At 39.8% G+C, this 18,924-nt stretch overlaps 2 protein-coding genes across 2 annotated transcripts; one reads left to right on the forward strand and one right to left on the reverse strand.

Annotated features, from left to right (window-relative positions):
- Positions 1-1,655: 1,655 nt before the first annotated feature.
- LOC149954430 (uncharacterized) lies at positions 1,656-3,322 on the reverse strand. The gene is made up of 5 exons (XM_090169895.1): positions 3,116-3,322; positions 2,832-3,072; positions 2,448-2,774; positions 1,972-2,282; positions 1,656-1,700 (listed from the first exon to the last, which is right to left on the reverse strand). Exons 1-5 carry the CDS (start codon positions 3,320-3,322, stop codon positions 1,656-1,658), a joined length of 1,131 nt encoding a protein of 376 aa, XP_090026021.1.
- An 11,417-nt stretch (positions 3,323-14,739) lies between these two features.
- On the forward strand, positions 14,740-18,543 carry LOC149954431 (uncharacterized). Its single transcript, XM_090169896.1, has one exon. The coding sequence runs from the start codon at positions 14,740-14,742 to the stop codon at positions 18,541-18,543; it is 3,804 nt and encodes a 1,267-aa protein (XP_090026022.1).
- Positions 18,544-18,924: the final 381 nt, after the last annotated feature.

An 18,924-nucleotide genomic window follows, 5' to 3' on the forward strand; every position in this document is an offset into this window, starting at 1 on the left:
GGAATTTTTAGGAGGACTTTCCAGAGTGGAAATCGACGCGAATCAAATTGGTCAAAGCTTATTTCAGTTGTTTAATATTTTTTGGTTTGTGACATATATAGAACGAAACTATTTGAGAAAAAATATTTTACACTCGCGTCTGGTGTTAATAGAAATACTTCAAAATCAATTGCATGCTAGACGTCGCGTCGTATCTTTTACAACAAGTTAATCGTTGAAAATTGTAACATCGCAATAATGTTGCGCATACGAACCCAGTAAGTGACCGAAATAATAACTCACGAATTAAAAGTACTGAACAGTAATTTATTGATCGTTCATGTCTACTTCGAATATCGAACAATACTGCCCATAAATTGAAAGGCCATGATATTGATACAGAAAATCAGAATATAAAAAATAAAGTTTAGATAACAATCATCTTACTCTGTGATTAAAAAACATATTACAAATAATAAAAACGTGTAGTTGCAAACATCCCGGTGTTCTTAAAATATCATTTTAATTATTCAGGTTACATTATTCCATTGGTAGTAAGCATAATTTATTGATGGGTCGCTGCAGCACACGGTCAGTTGTCTTGACGGTGACCACTCTTACACAACCGTCTGCGCGAGGATGTATCTCCGGTATTCTGCCCAGCTTACATTTGGTCGGAGGAAGATCTTTGTTCTTAAGTAGGTCGAGATCGTTGACATGTAAGCTTCGTTTGACCGAAAGCCATTTAGGGCGTTGTTGTCATCGGGTGAGGTATTCATTGTTCCATCTACGCCAAAAGTGCTGAAGGAGTTGTTGTCCTAACTGCCATCGTGTGAGATGTTTTGTTTAGGTAGTCGTTAGGTCAGGTTCTGGAATTGCAGTCAAGGCGTCACCAATCAGGAAATGTCCGGGTGTTAAAGCCACAAGGCTGTCGGGATCAGTTGATAGTGCTACAATTCAGGCACGCTTTGACTTGGCATAGTAAGGTATTCATCTCTTCGAACGTCAAAGCAGTTAGTCCCACGATTAGCCTTAGATGAGACCTCCAAAGGTTGGCGCGCTGGGTGGATTAAAATGCCAGCGAATACCTTCATTCGATGTCGACCGTGAAATTGCACCGCGACTACTCCATGCTGTCGTGAACTTTAGAAAAACCTTAAGTTCTCGATTTGCACCGTGGAAGTTGGACCCACAGTCGCTATAAATGTCGGAGCTCTATTCTCTTCAACCTGTGAATAGTCTCAAGGCAGTTAGGAAGGCATCTGCAGTCATGTCGCTGACAATTTCAAAGTGAATCACTCGGGTTACAAAACAAACGAAGAGAGCTACGTACACCTTGAAAGTCCTATGTCCACGAATTTTCATGACCTTGAGGGGAAATGGTCCGGCGTAGTCCACACCGCATCATAAGAACGCTCTAGCTGGGTTGACGCGTGCTGCTGGTAAATCTGTCTTTTTTTGCTGGGGGGTGGTCGCTTTCGGTCGGACTCATGGCACGGAACGTTGAATATTAAATCTGAGCGCATCTCGAATGCCGAATACCCAGAAGCGTCGCTTAATGACTGATATAAGCAGCTGTGATCTGGCATGTAAATGCCTTTAATGTTCATGGACAAGTATCAGATCTATTAATTTGTTTCTTCGTGGTAAGATCATCGGATGGAATCGATCGGTATTCAGTTTTGCTCTTCGATTCCGATCTCCAACTTGAAGTAATTCATCTGGATCAAGAAATGCATTTAATGACAGTAATTTACTTTTTGAAGGAATTGGAGAAGATATCTTTAGACATCTTATTTCTTCACTGAAATTTTGTTGTTGAACAGTCTTTACTCAATATTTGGGTGCGGAGTCGATTTCGGTTGCAGATAACGGACCAGTTGTCCTGTTAGGTTTGGGCGTTCGAGTGTTTTTCAGGAATCGATGGATGTACGCCGTAACTCGAAGTAACACGGACAATGATGAGTAAATATCAAGTAACGACGCATCTACCTTACCCAGCGTAGAAAGTGCAGGAATAGGTCGATCATCGAGTAGGCACTCTTCAGTTTCGTCTGGAATGACTTGATGGTGGGATTCCGTAGCCTGATTGAGCCAAGACGGCCCATTCCACCATAATGAATAATTGTGGAGTTCAACGGCGGACATACCCCTAGAGCCGCAATCAGCTGGGTTGTGTTCACCTTTGACATGATGCCTTTGTACTCCAGTGACCGAACCTTGGATCTCTGATACTCGGTTAGCGATAAACGTCTTCCAACGTTGTGGTGGTGAAGCAAGCCATCCAAAGACCGTCATCGAGTCTGTCCAACAGTAAGTTTATAAGGTGGTTTTCTTAAGTGCGTCATGGATTGTCTTGACTAGACGAATGAGAAGCACGGCGCCACAAAGTTCGAGCTTCGGTAATGACACTTGTTTCAGGGGTGCTACATTGGTTTTTGCTGCAATCAAATGCGTTTGTACTTTACCATCCTTATTTCTGGTCCGTAAGTATACTGACGCAGCGTAAGCCTTCTCGGACGCATCGCAGAAACCTTGGAGGCCGAATTCTTGAGCTGGCTGTTGCGAGATGTAACGCTGAGTGTTTAATCGTTTGATCTCCTTCAGGTCTATCTGAAACGCCTTCCAATTCTGGTTAACACCATCAGGGAGATGATCGTCCCAATCCAACTTGAGTTTCCATAAACCTTGAAGTAAGAGTTTTGTTTTGATGATTATCGAGTCTAAGAGTCCCATCGGATCCAAGATCTTAGCTACTTCAGAAAGAATGACTCGTTTAGTTATAATTGGTTTGTCTGTATTTACCGTGACTGAGAACTAGAATGTATCTGTTGCCCGTGTCCATAGAAGACCGAGTGTTTTGACGCATTCGGTGTTATCGGCTCTGGTCATCAAATCATCGACATAGAAGTCTTCAGTTAGAGCCAGTGCTGCCTTAGGATATTGTTGTTGAACGTCTATCGCTAGTTGCTTGAGCGTTTGTGTTGCAAGGAACGGAGCAGACGCAGTACCATAGTAATTTGTAGTCACGTAATTGCTCTGATGGTCTTGTGCGTCAGAAAATTCGTTGTAGATTCGTGTCCCGTGAATGGACTAAGATTTGTCTATACATTTTCTCAATGTCTGCCGTCATTACGACAGCGTGTAGCCTAATTCGAATCAATAACAATATTAAGTCGTCTTGAATTTTGGGCCTGACAAGCATGAGGTCGTTGGTTGATTTAGCTGACGCATCGAAAATTACTCTTAATTTTGTAGTAGTACTGCTCTCTTTGACAATGGCGTGATGTGGTAAATAGAATCCCTTATGAGCAGTTTTTTCTTCTTCATAGAGCAAGGACATGTGTCCGAGGTTAATATATTATTTCACGAATGTCCGATATTGTTCGTATACACCAAGATTTGTTTGTAGTCGTCTCTCTTGGTTCGTAAATCTCCGTACCGCCATGTGTCGGGATTCTCCAAGTTCTTGATGACCCTTTAATGAAAGACGAACTACGTATCTTTCGTCCTTGTTGTGGGTGGTGAATTTTGAGAAGCTTTCTTCGCATTGAAGTTCATCGACAGTGAGTGTTCTCTTCGGACATATCTCTTCTAGATCCCAAAATCTAGACAATTGGTCATCGATTGTACATGAATGAATATGGATCATTGGATAATCGTTGTTCTTGACTCATCAATCCCTTCGGACCGCAAATCACAAAACCGAAGATGGTGTTCAATGCTTTGGCCGTGCCCGGTCGTCCCGCGCGAATACCATCTCGTACTAGATTAAGATAGACGTCAGCACTTAGCAACACGTCGATAGGACCAGGTTGATGAAATGTTGAGTCCGCCAATTTTAGGTTCTTGATATGAGTCCAGGAACTAATGTTAATCGGAAAATTGGGCAGATCGTTAGTAACAGTTTTCATTACCAATGCGTCAACCTGGATTGGGCCTTCTCCATCGTTTAGTTTGATGGTAAACTGGACGCTTCCTCGTGAAGTGCCAACGTCACCGGCTCCAACTCCTGATATGGTGACCGTGAGACGTTTTCATTTAAGTTGTAGTTTCTTGCAGCATTGTTCACAGATAAAACTGGCTTGTGAGCGGGAATCGAACAATGCTCGTATTGATCGTAGTTGCCCGTCTGAGAGTTCAACCTCGATCTCTGCCGTGGCTAAGACAACCTGGGATGATGTCCAAGATTATCTTGATACCAAGCAATTGACTCGATTATAATTCATTGTAGACTCTTCAGACTGGCTGGGTTTGTTGCGCTGTTGCGGCTGTTCGCTGAGCCAAAGGATCGTTAAATAATATACTAAGTGTATCTGCCCTTCCGATCAGTTGGTTGAACTCAGTTTCATTTTTGTCGAAATCTATGGCAGTACTGGCTAATATAATAGACGTTTGAATCATTTGCAACACATGTACCACTCTCTCCGCTTTGCCTTGGTATAGTTTTACTGCGGTGTCCGTGAGTGGTTAAGTTGCGTGACTGGTGACAGTTCCTTCAAGTCTTGTTAACTGTCACTTGATGCCACGTCGTTTGTTGATCAGATTATCCATACTTCGTTGAATTAGATGACTATCACGAACCGAACTGTCCCACATGCCAGGATTAGAAGACCAGATCCCTCAGTTTGAGTTGTAGCGGCTCACTGATGTAACGAGGATCCGGCTCGACGGACCAATAGCTAGAAACTGATAATAACAAATATGAAACTTACTGTAAATATCTTAATTTTCGCTTTCGAGTCCATCTTCTTGCGCTTTGGCTATCGTTCTTGAGCCTAAAATTTCGTTCATTTCTTCGAAATACTTGAAGCCTGAACAAGACGCGTCTTCTGATCCCGATTTTGATCGCATAGATTTTTCTTTAATAAATTCCGTTTTAAATTTTCCATTTATTTCTAATTTGTTGCCAATCCTTATTTTTAAACCCTAAGTTTTTCAACTCTTTTTCGATATTTTTAAAAACGTCTTCATTATTCTGCCTTTTCCCTTCTAAAATACTTAGCAGTTTTTTTTCATGAATAACATTAATCAAAGCTTTAATTTCCGAATCGGTAAATCTTTTGCGGATGATTTTCTAGGGAAAAACCTCTACGAAAGGGTTTGACAGCGTCTTTGTGGCGATTTCGGGTCGCTCCAATTGAAAAAGTCTACCTCATGCTGTCGCACCTTTCTACCAAAAATGGAACGATACGTTCTGTCAAATTTTTGCTTTACATGACGAACCAAAATAAGATCGCTCTGTTTGTCGCGTAAAGTGCGACCATGTAAACGCGGTCTAAGTATAGGTCCTGGTCTGGTCATTTAGGCGCCCCTCCAGAGTCTGCGCCCTGTGCCTGGGCACCGCTGGCACCGCCCTAGTTACGGCACTGCATGCAAGTGTTACGTTCTCAGCATCTACCTGTTCGTCAACAATTTTCCATATTTTGAAGCGAAATAAAGATGACAAAAAATACAAAACCTAAGAAAAACTAGATTTGTTAATTCCAACTATTTGAAAGCCAGTGTAATATCTAAATAGTTTATTTTTATTTTTAAGTAAGTAGTTAACCATCTAAACGAGTAAATACTACTTAATGAAAACTGTAGCGTTCAAAGCGCCATTATTTGAAATTACTAAGAAACACAGGTCAAATTTACAAGTAAGCCAAGCCATAATATTAGTTCCACATTGGCCAAGTTTATGGGCCCTGAAGGGCCCACACGGGTATTACGAATCCGGGCATCGTTATCAAGAGAAAATTTCATACCTCTTGAATTGACGTATCGCTCACAATTGTGGCCTCAGCGGTTTTCAAGAAATCAATTGCCCAAAATTTAATGAATCGGGCGCCTGAGTGTATCGTGATCGAGATAAAATTTCATCATCGTATCTAAGGATATGAAAGGTGAAATATTAATGATTATTACCCAAACTGAAATTTTTTTGGCATTATTTTTTACTCAAATCGTATTTTTAAGGTAACTTGTTATGGAAATAAGGCAAATATATATTTCGAAGTGTAACTTAAAAGAAAGGGATCGCAATTTCAAATTAGAATACGGAAATATAGCTTAACAAATGTGAATACCAAAATAAAGCTTCGCAAATGTGAATACCAAAATATAGCTTCGGAAATGTGAATACGAAAATATAGCTTCGCAAATTTGAATACGAAAATATAGCTTCGCAAATGTGTATACCAAAATATAGCTTCGCAAATGTGAATACCAAAATATAGCTTCACAAATGCTAATAATAAAATATAGCTACACAAATGTTACTACTAAAATATAGCTACACAAATGTTACTACTAAAATATAGCTTCACAAATGTTACTACTAAAATATAGCCTCACGAATGTTACTACTAAAATATAGCCTCACGAATGTTACTACTAAAATATAGCTTCACAAATGTTACTACTAAAATATAGCTTCACAAATGTTACTACTAAAATATAGCTTCACAAATGTGTAGGCTGTGCGAAGGAGTCGGTCATGGTGTTGGGCGTGGCAAGTTGGCTTGAGGGATGAGGGAGATCCGGGTCGAGGACGGGTTGGATGGGAGACAAGTCAAGGTTGGCGGTGGAAGGTAGAGGATCGGCGGTACGCGAAGAGGCATCTGGACGGTTCTCCTTGGCCAAAGTGAGACAACGGCTTCGGAGATGACCGGTTTCGTGCCAGGCGTGGCATTTGAGGTTCACGGAGAGGAAAAACGTGTGAGGTGTGACGTCGAAATCGACGAATATGCGTTCGGGGAGAGCCGGAAGCTGAGGGTTGCGCGGATGGGTCAACGAGAAACCGTTTGATGGAGCGGCGGGGAGAAGGAGTAATAAAACCATCATCCTGCGGTGAGGTTTCCATGGGAGCCTCGACAATGGGCGCCGGATCCCAAGAGAGAGAGTGGCGGGAGAAGCCAGGGAAGCGGAAGAAGTGTTGACAGTGGTCAAAGACTCCGAGCGAGTAAGCATGTTGGTGAGCGGAAATTGTGTATTGAATGCCGCAGTAGCTGCGGAAACGGCTTGACGAATAGGCGCAGGGGAGGGTTGTCGATTGCGGATCCTTTTGTTCTTGGAAGGCGGTGGTGGTGGCTGAGAGGGACGGACCTTTGGACAAGCTTGTACACTATGACCCGGATCACCGCACCTAAAGCACACGAGCGAAGCGTTAACACGGAAAACGTACGGAAGGCCGTTCATTTCAACGTCGATGCTGGCGGGGAGGTTGACGTAGTCATCGGGCGTAGCGAAGGACACGTACACGACTCGGCGGTTACTACGAATGGGCCCATACGGGGCGTGGTTGGAGACCGAGGTCGGTAGAGTGTGAATTCGGCCGTGAATCGTTCCGAACAAAGAGAGCGTAGCGGTAACGACCGAGTCCGGAGCAAAGAAAGGGACTTCAGATAATGCGACGCGGTGTGGAGCAACTCCAACAGGAAGGACGTCAAGGCGTTGGCCTCGGAAAAGGAGACCATCCGCCATAAATTTAAGTGCCCAAGTACGGGTGTTAAAATAAACATGCACAGGCAGGCCGAAGCGAGATGCATCGGTTATGCAGTTTGCGGGAGCGCCGGAAGCGACGATGGCATCGAGATAGTCACGCACTGTGACATTTTTAGCGTGAGCCAAGATGGATATCCCACAGTCCATAGGCACGGGACATGCATCGGCAGGAACGGAGAAAGATAGCGAATATGTCTTATTTCCATTAGCATCAGTTTCAATGCGGGGCGGACGAGTGGCCGTCGCTTGAGAACGTGATCCAGCGGAGGAAGAAAACGGAACGGTAACTGCATTTTCCGTGCATAGGTTAATCATTGCGTACGCAGTTTCTCGAAATCTCTGCGTTCGCAGCTGATAGGACTTTCAAAATTACTGTGGATATTTCGTTATTGTAATGTATATGTGTTGGGTGTGAATGCTGAGTTTGTGTTACGGGCGTTTTCTCTTCATCTTCTTCATATTGACCTTTGGGACGGACCGAGTGCTAAATGTTATGGATACCTCTCAACGTCCAATGGCAGGGTTTCCACCAATTGTTCACGGTATACGTCTCAGTAATAAGCTACGGTGTTTTTCGAAAACCGCTTTGGCGAATGTCCTTTACGAAGTTATAACGTTAGGTACTATAATTTATTCTACATCATTTTAAATATTTATAAATTATATTAATCTTATATTTAATTAAATATTTATAAATTATATTAATCTTATATTTAATTAAATATTTATAAATTATATTAATCTTATATTTAATTAAATATTTATAAATTATATTAATCTTCTATTTAATTAAATATTTATAAATTATATTAATCTTCTATTTAATTAAATATTTATAAATTATATTAATCTTATATTTAATTAAATATTTATAAATTATATTAATCTTATATTTAATTAAATATTTATAAATTATATTAATCTTATATTTAATTAAATATTTATAAATTATATTAATCTTATATTTAATTAAATATTTATAAATTATATTAATCTTATATTTAATTAAATATTTATAAATTTTAGAAGCTTTGAGTTGTACTCGCTCCAAAATGTCTTTGCCCTAATGAGAATAGCACTACAAAAGCTATAACAGTATTTCCTATGTAGACGGACGTATGTGCGGAAATAATGCCACAGATCGTTTATCACAGATGAGAAAATAAACGTTGAACCAGGAAAGTTTTCTTAGTTGCAGGTCAAGTGGAACATAAGGAATAAATATTGCTTGACATTACAACACCTAAGTCTTGAACATCATCGAGAACTTTCATGGCTCTACCCATTTAAATGTACTTATGACAACGATGGGTTTTTTCAATATGTATTACAAAGGATTAAGTCAGGCAGGCACGTCTTTTTTAACAAACAAATTCTACTTTTCCTAAATTTGGTTTGTTAGTGTAAAAGGAATAAAAAGGATTTAGTTCTATGAAAGTTTATCGTGACAAGTTACCGTTGCCACTCCAACGAGAAGTTCTAAACTTAACACGTTAATGATGTTGTACTAGCATTTTTCGATTTGGCACTACAACGAGGAGATCGGAATAGCGACCAAGCGGTTATCTTACCAAAAGAGGGAGGAAGAAAGGGGAGTCGTCAGCTTCAGAAAAGCTAGTTTTTTCACTCTAGAATGTTGCCAAAAATGTGTGAATAGTCTAGAAAATCTACATAAAAACTTTAAGGATCTCCAAATAATCCTTCACTATCGACAAAATTATCAAGCTATGTTGCTTCGGAGTTTTGTCACGGCCCGCAAACGTTAATAACAAAGTATTCCTTCTTTGCCGTCGTAGAGCAAAGGCCATCCCCTCAGGTTTAGTAGTTGGAGGGGCCTTCCCTTCTCAAACATAGAAAATCGTCTCGCGAAGAATTGCCTGGTTCGAGAGGCGACAGAGAGACAAAGAGGGAAAGAGGGAGATAACTAAAGAAGCAAATTGGCTTGGGTGGTCATTACTACCCTAAAAGAGTGTATATTGGGGGGATATTGGGGGGGGGGGGGTAAATTCTTTGTGAGGTCAGTGTTGAAATTTTAGGACATTTAATTTACAGATTCCGAAAACATGACCAATTCAAAAGATAACCCACACAGCAAAAATTGGTCGAACTGACAGTTGGCGAACACGAGGGGTCGGACATTTGCCTGTTTTGTGTACGGGATTTTCGATTTTTTATAAATCCAGGATTTTTTATTGTGGATTTGTCATACAAAGTCTGTGGGAGCAAAATTCTTGGATTTTGATTTATGGATTTTTTTCCAAATTTTGTACGGGATTTGGCCAAATGTCCGACCCCTCGGGCGAACAGTACATCGCCGACTTTTCCTTTTTGCTATCCACTGGACAGTCGCGAATGTAACAATCACCCGGCTGCCCAGAAAGACGTCGGCCCGACGGCATTGAGTAAAGTTTGGGCCACCTTCCAGAAGTGAGTCGGCCTGACGTCTGTGTGTTTTAATTGGGCCTACCCACAAATTGGTCAGTCCGGCAGTTTAGTGTAAATGTAAGGTATACCTAATCAATCTTTGGCCCGACGGCTTAGTTTAAATGCTGGGGCGACTCTTTCCAAAAAAAAGTCTTCCCAACGATTTAGCGTAATTAATGGGTTGATTTTTTGACGCTGATTAATTTATTTAACTGCAAAATTAATGATTTTTAATGCGTATGACATGGTAAAGAGAATTTCACTTTGCCATATCATTTGCAATTAAATCATTAATTTTCGGTTTAACATAACAAAAAAATAAATCTAAATTTATTTAAGAATAGCTGGGATAATTTGTATTTCCCAGAGAGATATGGACATTTGTATAACCAAGGAAAAAGCACCGGTGCAAAATTCCGACGCATTCGTGACGAAAGAAGAATGCTGCAATAACAAGTAGTTAATTAATTCAATTAAAGTTGTTTTGTCGACCGTAAATATCGACAACCACAGTCAGGTTACCATGAGATAGTATACCAAATGTGGTTGACCTAACCCCTGCAGCACAAAAGAATTGTTTCAGAGTCGGGCCAACGTCGACGAATTATTAAAAATCTGTGGTCGACCGACTGTCGGCCGACCGTACTATTTTGAGTCGAAATGTCCTACCCGAAAAAGGGTCGGCCGACGGTCGGCCTACCTTTAACGTTTGACTGTATGCCAACTTAAAAAAGTAATCCCATGTAGCAATTTGAGGTCGGGCCGACGTCGACAAAAAAGGTCGATCAGCATGGTCGGCCGACAGTTGGCCGACTTTCCTTTTTTTAGTCGAAATGTCCTAGCCGCATATGGGGCCGACAAATATTGTCCTAGTAGAATAATGGTCGGCCGACCGTCGATCGACTAGAAAATTTTACTTAATATGGATATATAACCGACTCTTAAATGACTACTGGCCGAATCTGAAATAACTCTGAGCCGACTTCAAGTAGACAGTTTAGCGACTCCGAAACGACGTTGGGCCGACGACCAATTTAACCGTATTTCCGACTCGACCTAAAAAATGTACCAATTTGATTTCCTAAAAAATATTAAGCGGTGTTTGTATTGGTAACATCTTTTTCTAAGTTTGTAAACATGAATCAACGATATATCGTAATTTCAGATTCAATCCAAACAGTTTAAAAGGCAGAAAATGTTTTAACAGTGCTCGCAGAACATTCCCTCGATTTGAATTAACAATGTATTTCCCTAAAATATTGAATTACTCGAATATGACCTACTTGAGTTAAGAGATTTTTGAAAAAGCAAACATTTTCAGGCTGAATATATGATCTTCTTCGACAAAATAGAGTAAAGAAAAGAAATTATTTAAAAAACTGTTTTAATTTGTTTTAATAAATCGCTAATTTTCACAGTTCTGCGCGATTAATTTAAAAATAAACTGTTGGATATAAGTCGACCATTAGTCGTGTTATAAATGTGCAATGGCTTTTTCAAGTCACGACTGCAATTACAATTTAAGGTCCACGTTCGGACTCTAATTAATAGTTGCATTGATAAGACTTATTGGGTCGGTAAGTGGTCCAATCTATTAGGTCACCATACCGACTTTAAAAGGGATAAAAAACGTACTTAACTGCAATTATCGCAAAAACGTTTACGACTTTTAGAGTCGGCATCTGGACTAGGACCGAAAAGCGACTTTACGACCAAAGCCCGAGCCTAAATCAACTCTCTGTAATTAAGGCGCGGCGTTACAGGGTTAACAGACTTACCAAAGATTGTCAAAACACGTGGAATAAATGTGACAACTCATATTTTATTCTACGTGTTGGTTGGGTTCGAGTAACAATCTTTTAAACATTGGCGGCTATTTTCCAAGATGGCGGACAATCCTACTAGAATTGATTCCGGTGTCTTGGTTTTTCGTATAAACCCTCTAGCATCAGAATCGATACGCAAAAAATTTTAGGCAGTCGGCCCGACGACGTTTTGGAGTCGGTTAACCATCACATTAATAGTCGTTATAGAGTCACGGTTTGAAATTGGGCCGACTGTGGCCCAACGTCGTTCTGGAGTAAGAAACAGGTACATTTTTAGTCGGCACAGAGTCATGCTTTAAAGGCCGGCCGACCATAACTCCCTAGGGCATTTCGACTGAAAGACCAAAGGTCGGCCGACCGTCGGCCAGCCTAGATATTTGAGGGCTTTGTCCGACGACGGCCCGAATTAAATGTGCTACAGGGCATAATAAGAAAGTTTGTTTCTTATTTACTATCTGAATTTCGTTACTCTTATAAATTAATACTAAACTTAGTAAGGTCGTTTTTGACGGCAAGTAGTCCAAAATATATGGTCACCATACCGACCTTAAAAGGGATCAAAAGCGTACTTACGCGAAATTATCTCAAAAAGGTTTAAGACTGTTAAGAAATTGATCCTAAAACTTCAAAAAATATTTAATTCTAACTAAAATCTTAAACTTAAAATTATAGCTTCTAAAATTGTATAAAATAATTTAAAACTCGAAATTTGACAAAATGTAAAAACCGTTGTAAAATGCTCTTTTCTAAGGGACATTGCTTCAAAAGGAAAGAAAAACCCAAAAAAACTTTCCGACCTATTATAACTTGGTCAGTTCTGGGAAAACCCTTCAACTCTCTATCTCCTCGCCCGAAAAAAGGGAAAATTTCCAGAGTAATGCGCGACTAATAGTCGCCTAAAAGACGCTAGGGGATTATTGGTCCTCCCCACCTGAACAATGAGCAGGATAGTGGGTCCGACCGAAAAAACCGAGCTTTCTTCGCCAAGGAGAGAGAGAAGTTAGGGCAGATTAAAAACAAACCTTGTCAGAGAAAGGCCAAAATCAGCGTCTTGGCTGCTAAAGCAGCATTCAATAAAATATTTAGTCTTAAATAACCTTGTGATAATTTATTCAAAATCATAAGCTTAACTAGATAATTCAATCTTCAATTAAAATTATAAGAACCCAGTTAATGTTTCAGTCCGTTAGCTGCGCGTAAAAAATTAAAATAAAAGCTCTCCCAAGCAAAATATAATCAAAAGAACTAGGCATTTCGAGATATCAATCGCTAAAAATTCTTCAAGGTGCCGTCGAAACCCGGGATACGATACTAATTAAAAATCAGATTAGTTACTCGAAAGAAAACAAATAAGAGCATCGCGTGAAAATGGCCGAAGCATCGAGAGTTTTGCGGAGTCATACAACAAGAAACTCTAATCTCAACGAGGATGAGGAGCTCCAGTTGGCGAAATCAGTCCAGAAAGGTATTCAAAATTCAGCAAACAAGAAGGTGAAAGAAATCCATATCGAGATCCAGAACAAGGAGCTAAACGTCGAGGATTTGGAGGACTTACTCGCCGTACTACTCAACAAGGAGGAAGAACTACTGGCGATAGATGAAAGAGTGGAGTCCCTAATCACAGACGCTGCCGAGATCCAGACCGAGACGGAGAAAGCCAGCGACGTCCGCGACCAGATCACCATGGCCAAATCGAAAGCTACACGCGTCATCAATAAAATACGGGGAATCGTAACCAAGACATCATCATCTCTCTACGTAGGATCTACCCAAATCGAGAAGACCCCGAAAACGGAAGTCAAGTTGCCTGCACTCACCGTCAACTCATTCAACGGGGATATGACCAAATGGAGCACATTTTGGGGACGCTTCGAGGCTACTGTGGACGATAACCCAAGGTTAACCAAGGTAGAGAAGTTTATTTACCTTACGTCATACTTAGAAGGTGAAGCGTTTAAGACAATTGAGGGAATAGTGCATTCAGATCGCGCTTACGATGAAGCTATTGAACTTTTAAAATCTAGATTTGATAAGAAAGATTTAGCTATCCATTTCCACAGGAATAAATTGTTAGAAATTCAGCCTGTTTATAGCTCTAACAATTTGAAAGGCTTACGTAATTTGCTTAATGTCTACGAAATTAATTTAAGGAGTCTAAAAGCACTAGGCATAGACGTAAAAATTGAATCCACCCACTATTGTCCAATTCTGTTGAGGTGTCTTCCTAACGACATTAGAACCTTGTTTTGTTCTACTAACAGTAAGGTAAATGGAAGTTGGGACGCAAATCAGGTCTTAGAATTCATAAGGAATCAGATAGAAAGTAGGGAAGAATCCGCTTTATACGGAGGAGAAACTGGTGTTACGGGGGGGAAACAGGTTGATAGATATTGCAATAAAAAACCAAAGATAAGTAGCTTCCATCCAGATAAACCAAAATTCAAAAAATGGGAATCAAATAAACAATCTTCAGCTATGTTAACGGTAGGATATAGAAATGCAGGAGGGAATGCGCTGACCACAAAAGTATCAATTGTAAAAATCACACATTAGATCAAAAACGTAGCATTCTAACTGATAGTGGTCGTTGTTTCACATGCACACGTCAATATCACACGGCTAGGGAATGTAAATCCAGGTATCAAACTTGCCTAAAATGTCACAAAAATCATAATTTATCAATATGCGAACTCAATGAAGCGAACCAAGCTAGGCCTATTCAAAATTCGCGCGAAAATTCAAACTCATTTACAGAGGTCAAAACGGTTTGTACGTCAAGCGTAGCTCCTACAAACAACAATACGAATGTAATTCTATTACAAACAGCTTTAGCAATCACAAAAAATCCGACAATAAAAAAAACTATCAAATAGCTAGATGTCTCTTCGACGGGGGGAGCCAGACTAGTTTCATTAAGGAAGATTTATCAAGAAAATTAGGTTTACCAGTAATAGGGGAACAAGCTTTAGACCTATATAGTTTCGGAAACGAAAAGCCTATCTCTAAAAAGTGTAGAAAGGTCATGGTAGTGTTAGAAAACAGGAATTTTCCGGATAAACAGGTAGAAATCACTCTCACAGAAATACCCTTCATATGTAACTCAGTTACGTCACTCAAAAGTGCAGAGCTAACAGCCGTCATGTGGGAAAAGGGCCTACAGTTAGCAGATGATTCAAGGGGTTGGGAAAGGGATAGCTCCGAGATCGAAATTCTTATCGGAAGTGATTTGTATTGGTCAATTTGCACAACGAATTTCAATAGATTAAGTCCTACTTTGGTTGCCATGGAAACCATACTGGGGTGGGCGCTTCATGGGCCTACCGGAGCGCCAACCTATACCGAGAACTCCGGTGTTGTTTTATTCGCAGGAGTAAAGCAAGTCGATAAAGTCCTAAGAAAATTTTGGGAATTGGAAGGTTTGGGAATTAATAGTCAGGAAATTTCGCAAAATAGAGACGAGGCCACAATAGGGCAGGTGTTCAAAGAAATGCAGTTCAAACACGGAAGGTACGAGGTTAAGTTTCCTTGGAGAGTTAGTCGAGACAAACTTCCAGATAATCTTCCACAAGCCACAAAACGAATTCAGGGATTAGTCAGGAAGTTCGAGAAAAATCCCCTCTATTTTTCGCAATACAAAGAGGTAATAGAAGATCAATTGAAAAAAAATGTAGTAGAAGTGGTTCCGATACACGAGCTAGAAAACACAAAGCCAGGAACTTACTATTTACCACATCAGGGAGTAGTTAGAAATGAAGCTGCTACTACCAAATTAAGGGTGGTTCTAGATGGGTCATCACATGGAATTAATTGTCCCTCCCTAAATGAGTGTTTGGAACAGGGCCCAAATCTGAATCCAGACATACTTCTTTTACTCCTGCGTTTTAGAAAATACTCAATAGCCATAGTCGCCGACATCAAACAGGCATATTTGCAAGTTGCGATAAGCGAGGCCGACAAAGATGCGGTAAGATTTCTCTGGATTAAGGAAGACAATGGGAAAATTCTTCAAGACACATATCAGGTCCTACGAATGACGAGAGTCCCGTTCGGGGTTACGTGTTCAGCCTTCCTCCTAGCGGCCACAATTAAATTTCATTTACAACACAACCCTCAGGTCAACCAAACTATCGTAGACAAACTAAATCAGGACTTGTATGTTGATGATTTGACATCGGGGGTAGATGAGGTGAAAGAAGGGTTTGAAATGTGTAAGGGAGCCGCAAAATTAATGAAAACAGCTGGAATGGAATTCCGAAAATGGGGGAGTAATTCTAAAAAACTCAGGGAATTATGGAAAGAACACGATAGCCAGTTAGGATATAAGCTTTTTGAAACAAGAGATCACGAGAAGGAGTCTAAAGTGTTAGGAAAAAATTGGGATCCGAATGCAGATACTTTTTCATACGAACTATCAAATTTAATGACATTAGCTAGAACCAACGAAAGAACCAAAAGACACGTGTTGAGCTTAGCGTCACAAATCTTCGACCCTATAGGATTGTTAGGACCTTTTACAATAAGGGCCAAAATTTTATTTCAAAAAATATGGGAAGCAAAAGTAGAATGGGATGGTAAATTACCGGAAAATATCGAAAAGGAATTCAACGCTTGGATTTTAGAATTGCCACACCTACACAAAATCAGAATAGATAGATGTTATTTTTCTCGTGGCAACGGTGTATCAGGGAAGGTAGAATTACATTGTTTTTGTGACGCGTCACTGAAAGCATACGCAACTGCAATATACCTACGATACAAATCAAACGAAGGGAAAATAGAAACCGTTTTGGTCGCCGCTAAAACCAGAGTCACGCCATTAAAATTTGGGGAGACAAAGTACAAGGATAAAAACAGCGCTAAAAACACCATCACAATCCTAAAAAGGGAACCAGAAGTATTAACATTACCTAAACTAGAATTAATGGGGTGTTTGCTAGCAGCCAAATTGGCTAATCACATCAAAAATACATTCGAACCTAATCTAAGCAAAATAACCTATTGGACTGACTCAACAATAGCATTAAGCTGGATTAAGGGGGATCCTAAAACTTGGAAACCATTCGTTTCAAATCGGGTCCAGGAAATTCAAAAACATTCAGACGTGTATTCGTGGTATCACTGCCCGGGGGTTATAAACCCCGCGGACCTTCCAAGTAGAGGGATGGGCGCAGACAATTTGGTAAATAGTCAACTTTGGTGGGCTGGGCCTACATGGTTGTCAGATCCTAAAGAAACATGGCCTACCCTCAACAACCCAGAAGCCAATCTAGAAATAATAGATCACGAACGTAAGAAAATCACACTATCATTAAAAGTCACAAATCAAATTATCACTCCGATTGAAGAGATAATAGACCTAAATAGGCACAATTCATTGGACAAGAACCTAAGAATCACAGCGTATATAGTTAGAATCCTAAAAGGTAAAAATAAAACGACAGGACCTATAACAGCAGAGGAGTTAGAAGAGGCAGAAATTAGATGGGTAAAGTCTATACAATCAAAAGTGTACAGCCGTGAAATAAATGAGATAAGAAAAGGCGAACTTAGCAAAACATCACACCTATTCACTCTTAATCCTATGATAAACGAGCACGAGCTAATATGCGTGGGGGGTAGGTTAGGAGAATCATCTCTCACGTACAAAGAAAAGCATCCCATTCTACTGCCCAAAAGTGAACCTCTAACTAAGCAGCTGATGATCAGGTGCCATGGGAAGACGGGGCATGGAGGAATAAACGACACTATCACTCAAATGAGAGAACGCTACTGGGTTCCCGCAGGGAGGCAACTAGCAAAGACAATTATAAAAAAATGTTTAATCTGTAAATACTTAAGCGTTAAGCCTTTAGATACTCCGACTGCAGCACTGCCGGAAGACAGAGTAAACGACATTCCTGCATTTTCAATAATTGGGGTGGATTTTGGAGGTCCCATTTTAGTAAAAAATGGCCTAAAATCTGAAAAGGCCTATTTTTGTTTAGTAACGTGCGCGGTTACCCGTGCAGTTCACCTGGAGTTGGTTCCCTCCCTAAGCACCGAGGATTTTCTCCTAGCATTTAGACGGATAATTTCAAGAAGAGGCGTCCCAACTACAATTTATAGCGATAACGCCAAAACGTTTAAAGCTGCAAATAAACAATTAAAGCAAATTTGGGATAATATAGATCAATCAAAATTTCAGGAGTTCTTTACAACTCGAGGGATCAAATGGAAATTCATAATTGAAAGGGCCGCGTGGTACGGGGGCTGGTGGGAAGTCTTAGTAAAATCTACTAAAATCGCATTAAAAAAGAATCTGGGTAATTCTTTCTTAAACTATGTCGAGATGGAAACCGCATTAACAGAAGCGGAAGCAATGATAAATTCCCGCCCGATAAGTTACGTTTACAATGATTTACGCGAACCAGCACCTTTAACTCCGGCTGAATTTTTGATCGGTAGACGAGTAACATCTCTACCGCCAATTGAGAATAATAATAAAAACTTAAAATTGCCAGCTACTAAATTACAACTAACAAATCGGTTAAAGCACAGGGAAAATGTAATTAACAAACTATGGAAGCGCTTTCAACGCGAGTATTTAATGCAATTACGCACAGCCCATTATGGGAAAAATCCTAAAAATATAAAAGAAATAAAAAAAGATGACATAGTAATAATTTCGGACAAGAAACTCCCCCGTCATATGTGGAAATTGGGTAGAATAGTTGAGGTTATCATTGGTCGAGATAAGAAATGTAGATATTGTCTGGTAAAAACCGCTACAGGCACTATTATCCAGCGTACAGTTCAACATCTTTGTAACTTAGAAATAAGAGATTAAAACTCAAATGAAAAACTGTAAACCAAATGTAAAAAAAAAAAAAGTGTAAAAGTGTATTTCCAATTCAAATGTTCAATTTCAAAGTGTATAAAATTTGGTCACAAGGTAATACCCTCGGAATACTCAAGTATTACCGGGGGGAGTGTTAAGAAATTGATCCTAAAACTTCAAAAAATATTTAATTCTAACTAAATTCTTAAACTTAAAATTATAGCTTCTAAAATTGTATAAAATAATTTAAAACTCGAAATTTGACAAAATGTAAAAACCGTTGTAAAATGCTCTTTTCTAAGGGACATTGCTTCAAAAGGAAAGAAAAACCCAAAAAAACTTTCCGACCTATTATAACTTGGTCAGTTCTGGGAAAACCCTTCAACTCTC

This window comes from Leiobunum rupestre, chromosome 3 (assembly GCF_980474605.1).
Source record: "Leiobunum rupestre chromosome 3, qqLeiRupe1.1.hap1, whole genome shotgun sequence".
NCBI classification, from domain to species: domain Eukaryota; kingdom Metazoa; phylum Arthropoda; class Arachnida; order Opiliones; family Sclerosomatidae; genus Leiobunum; species Leiobunum rupestre.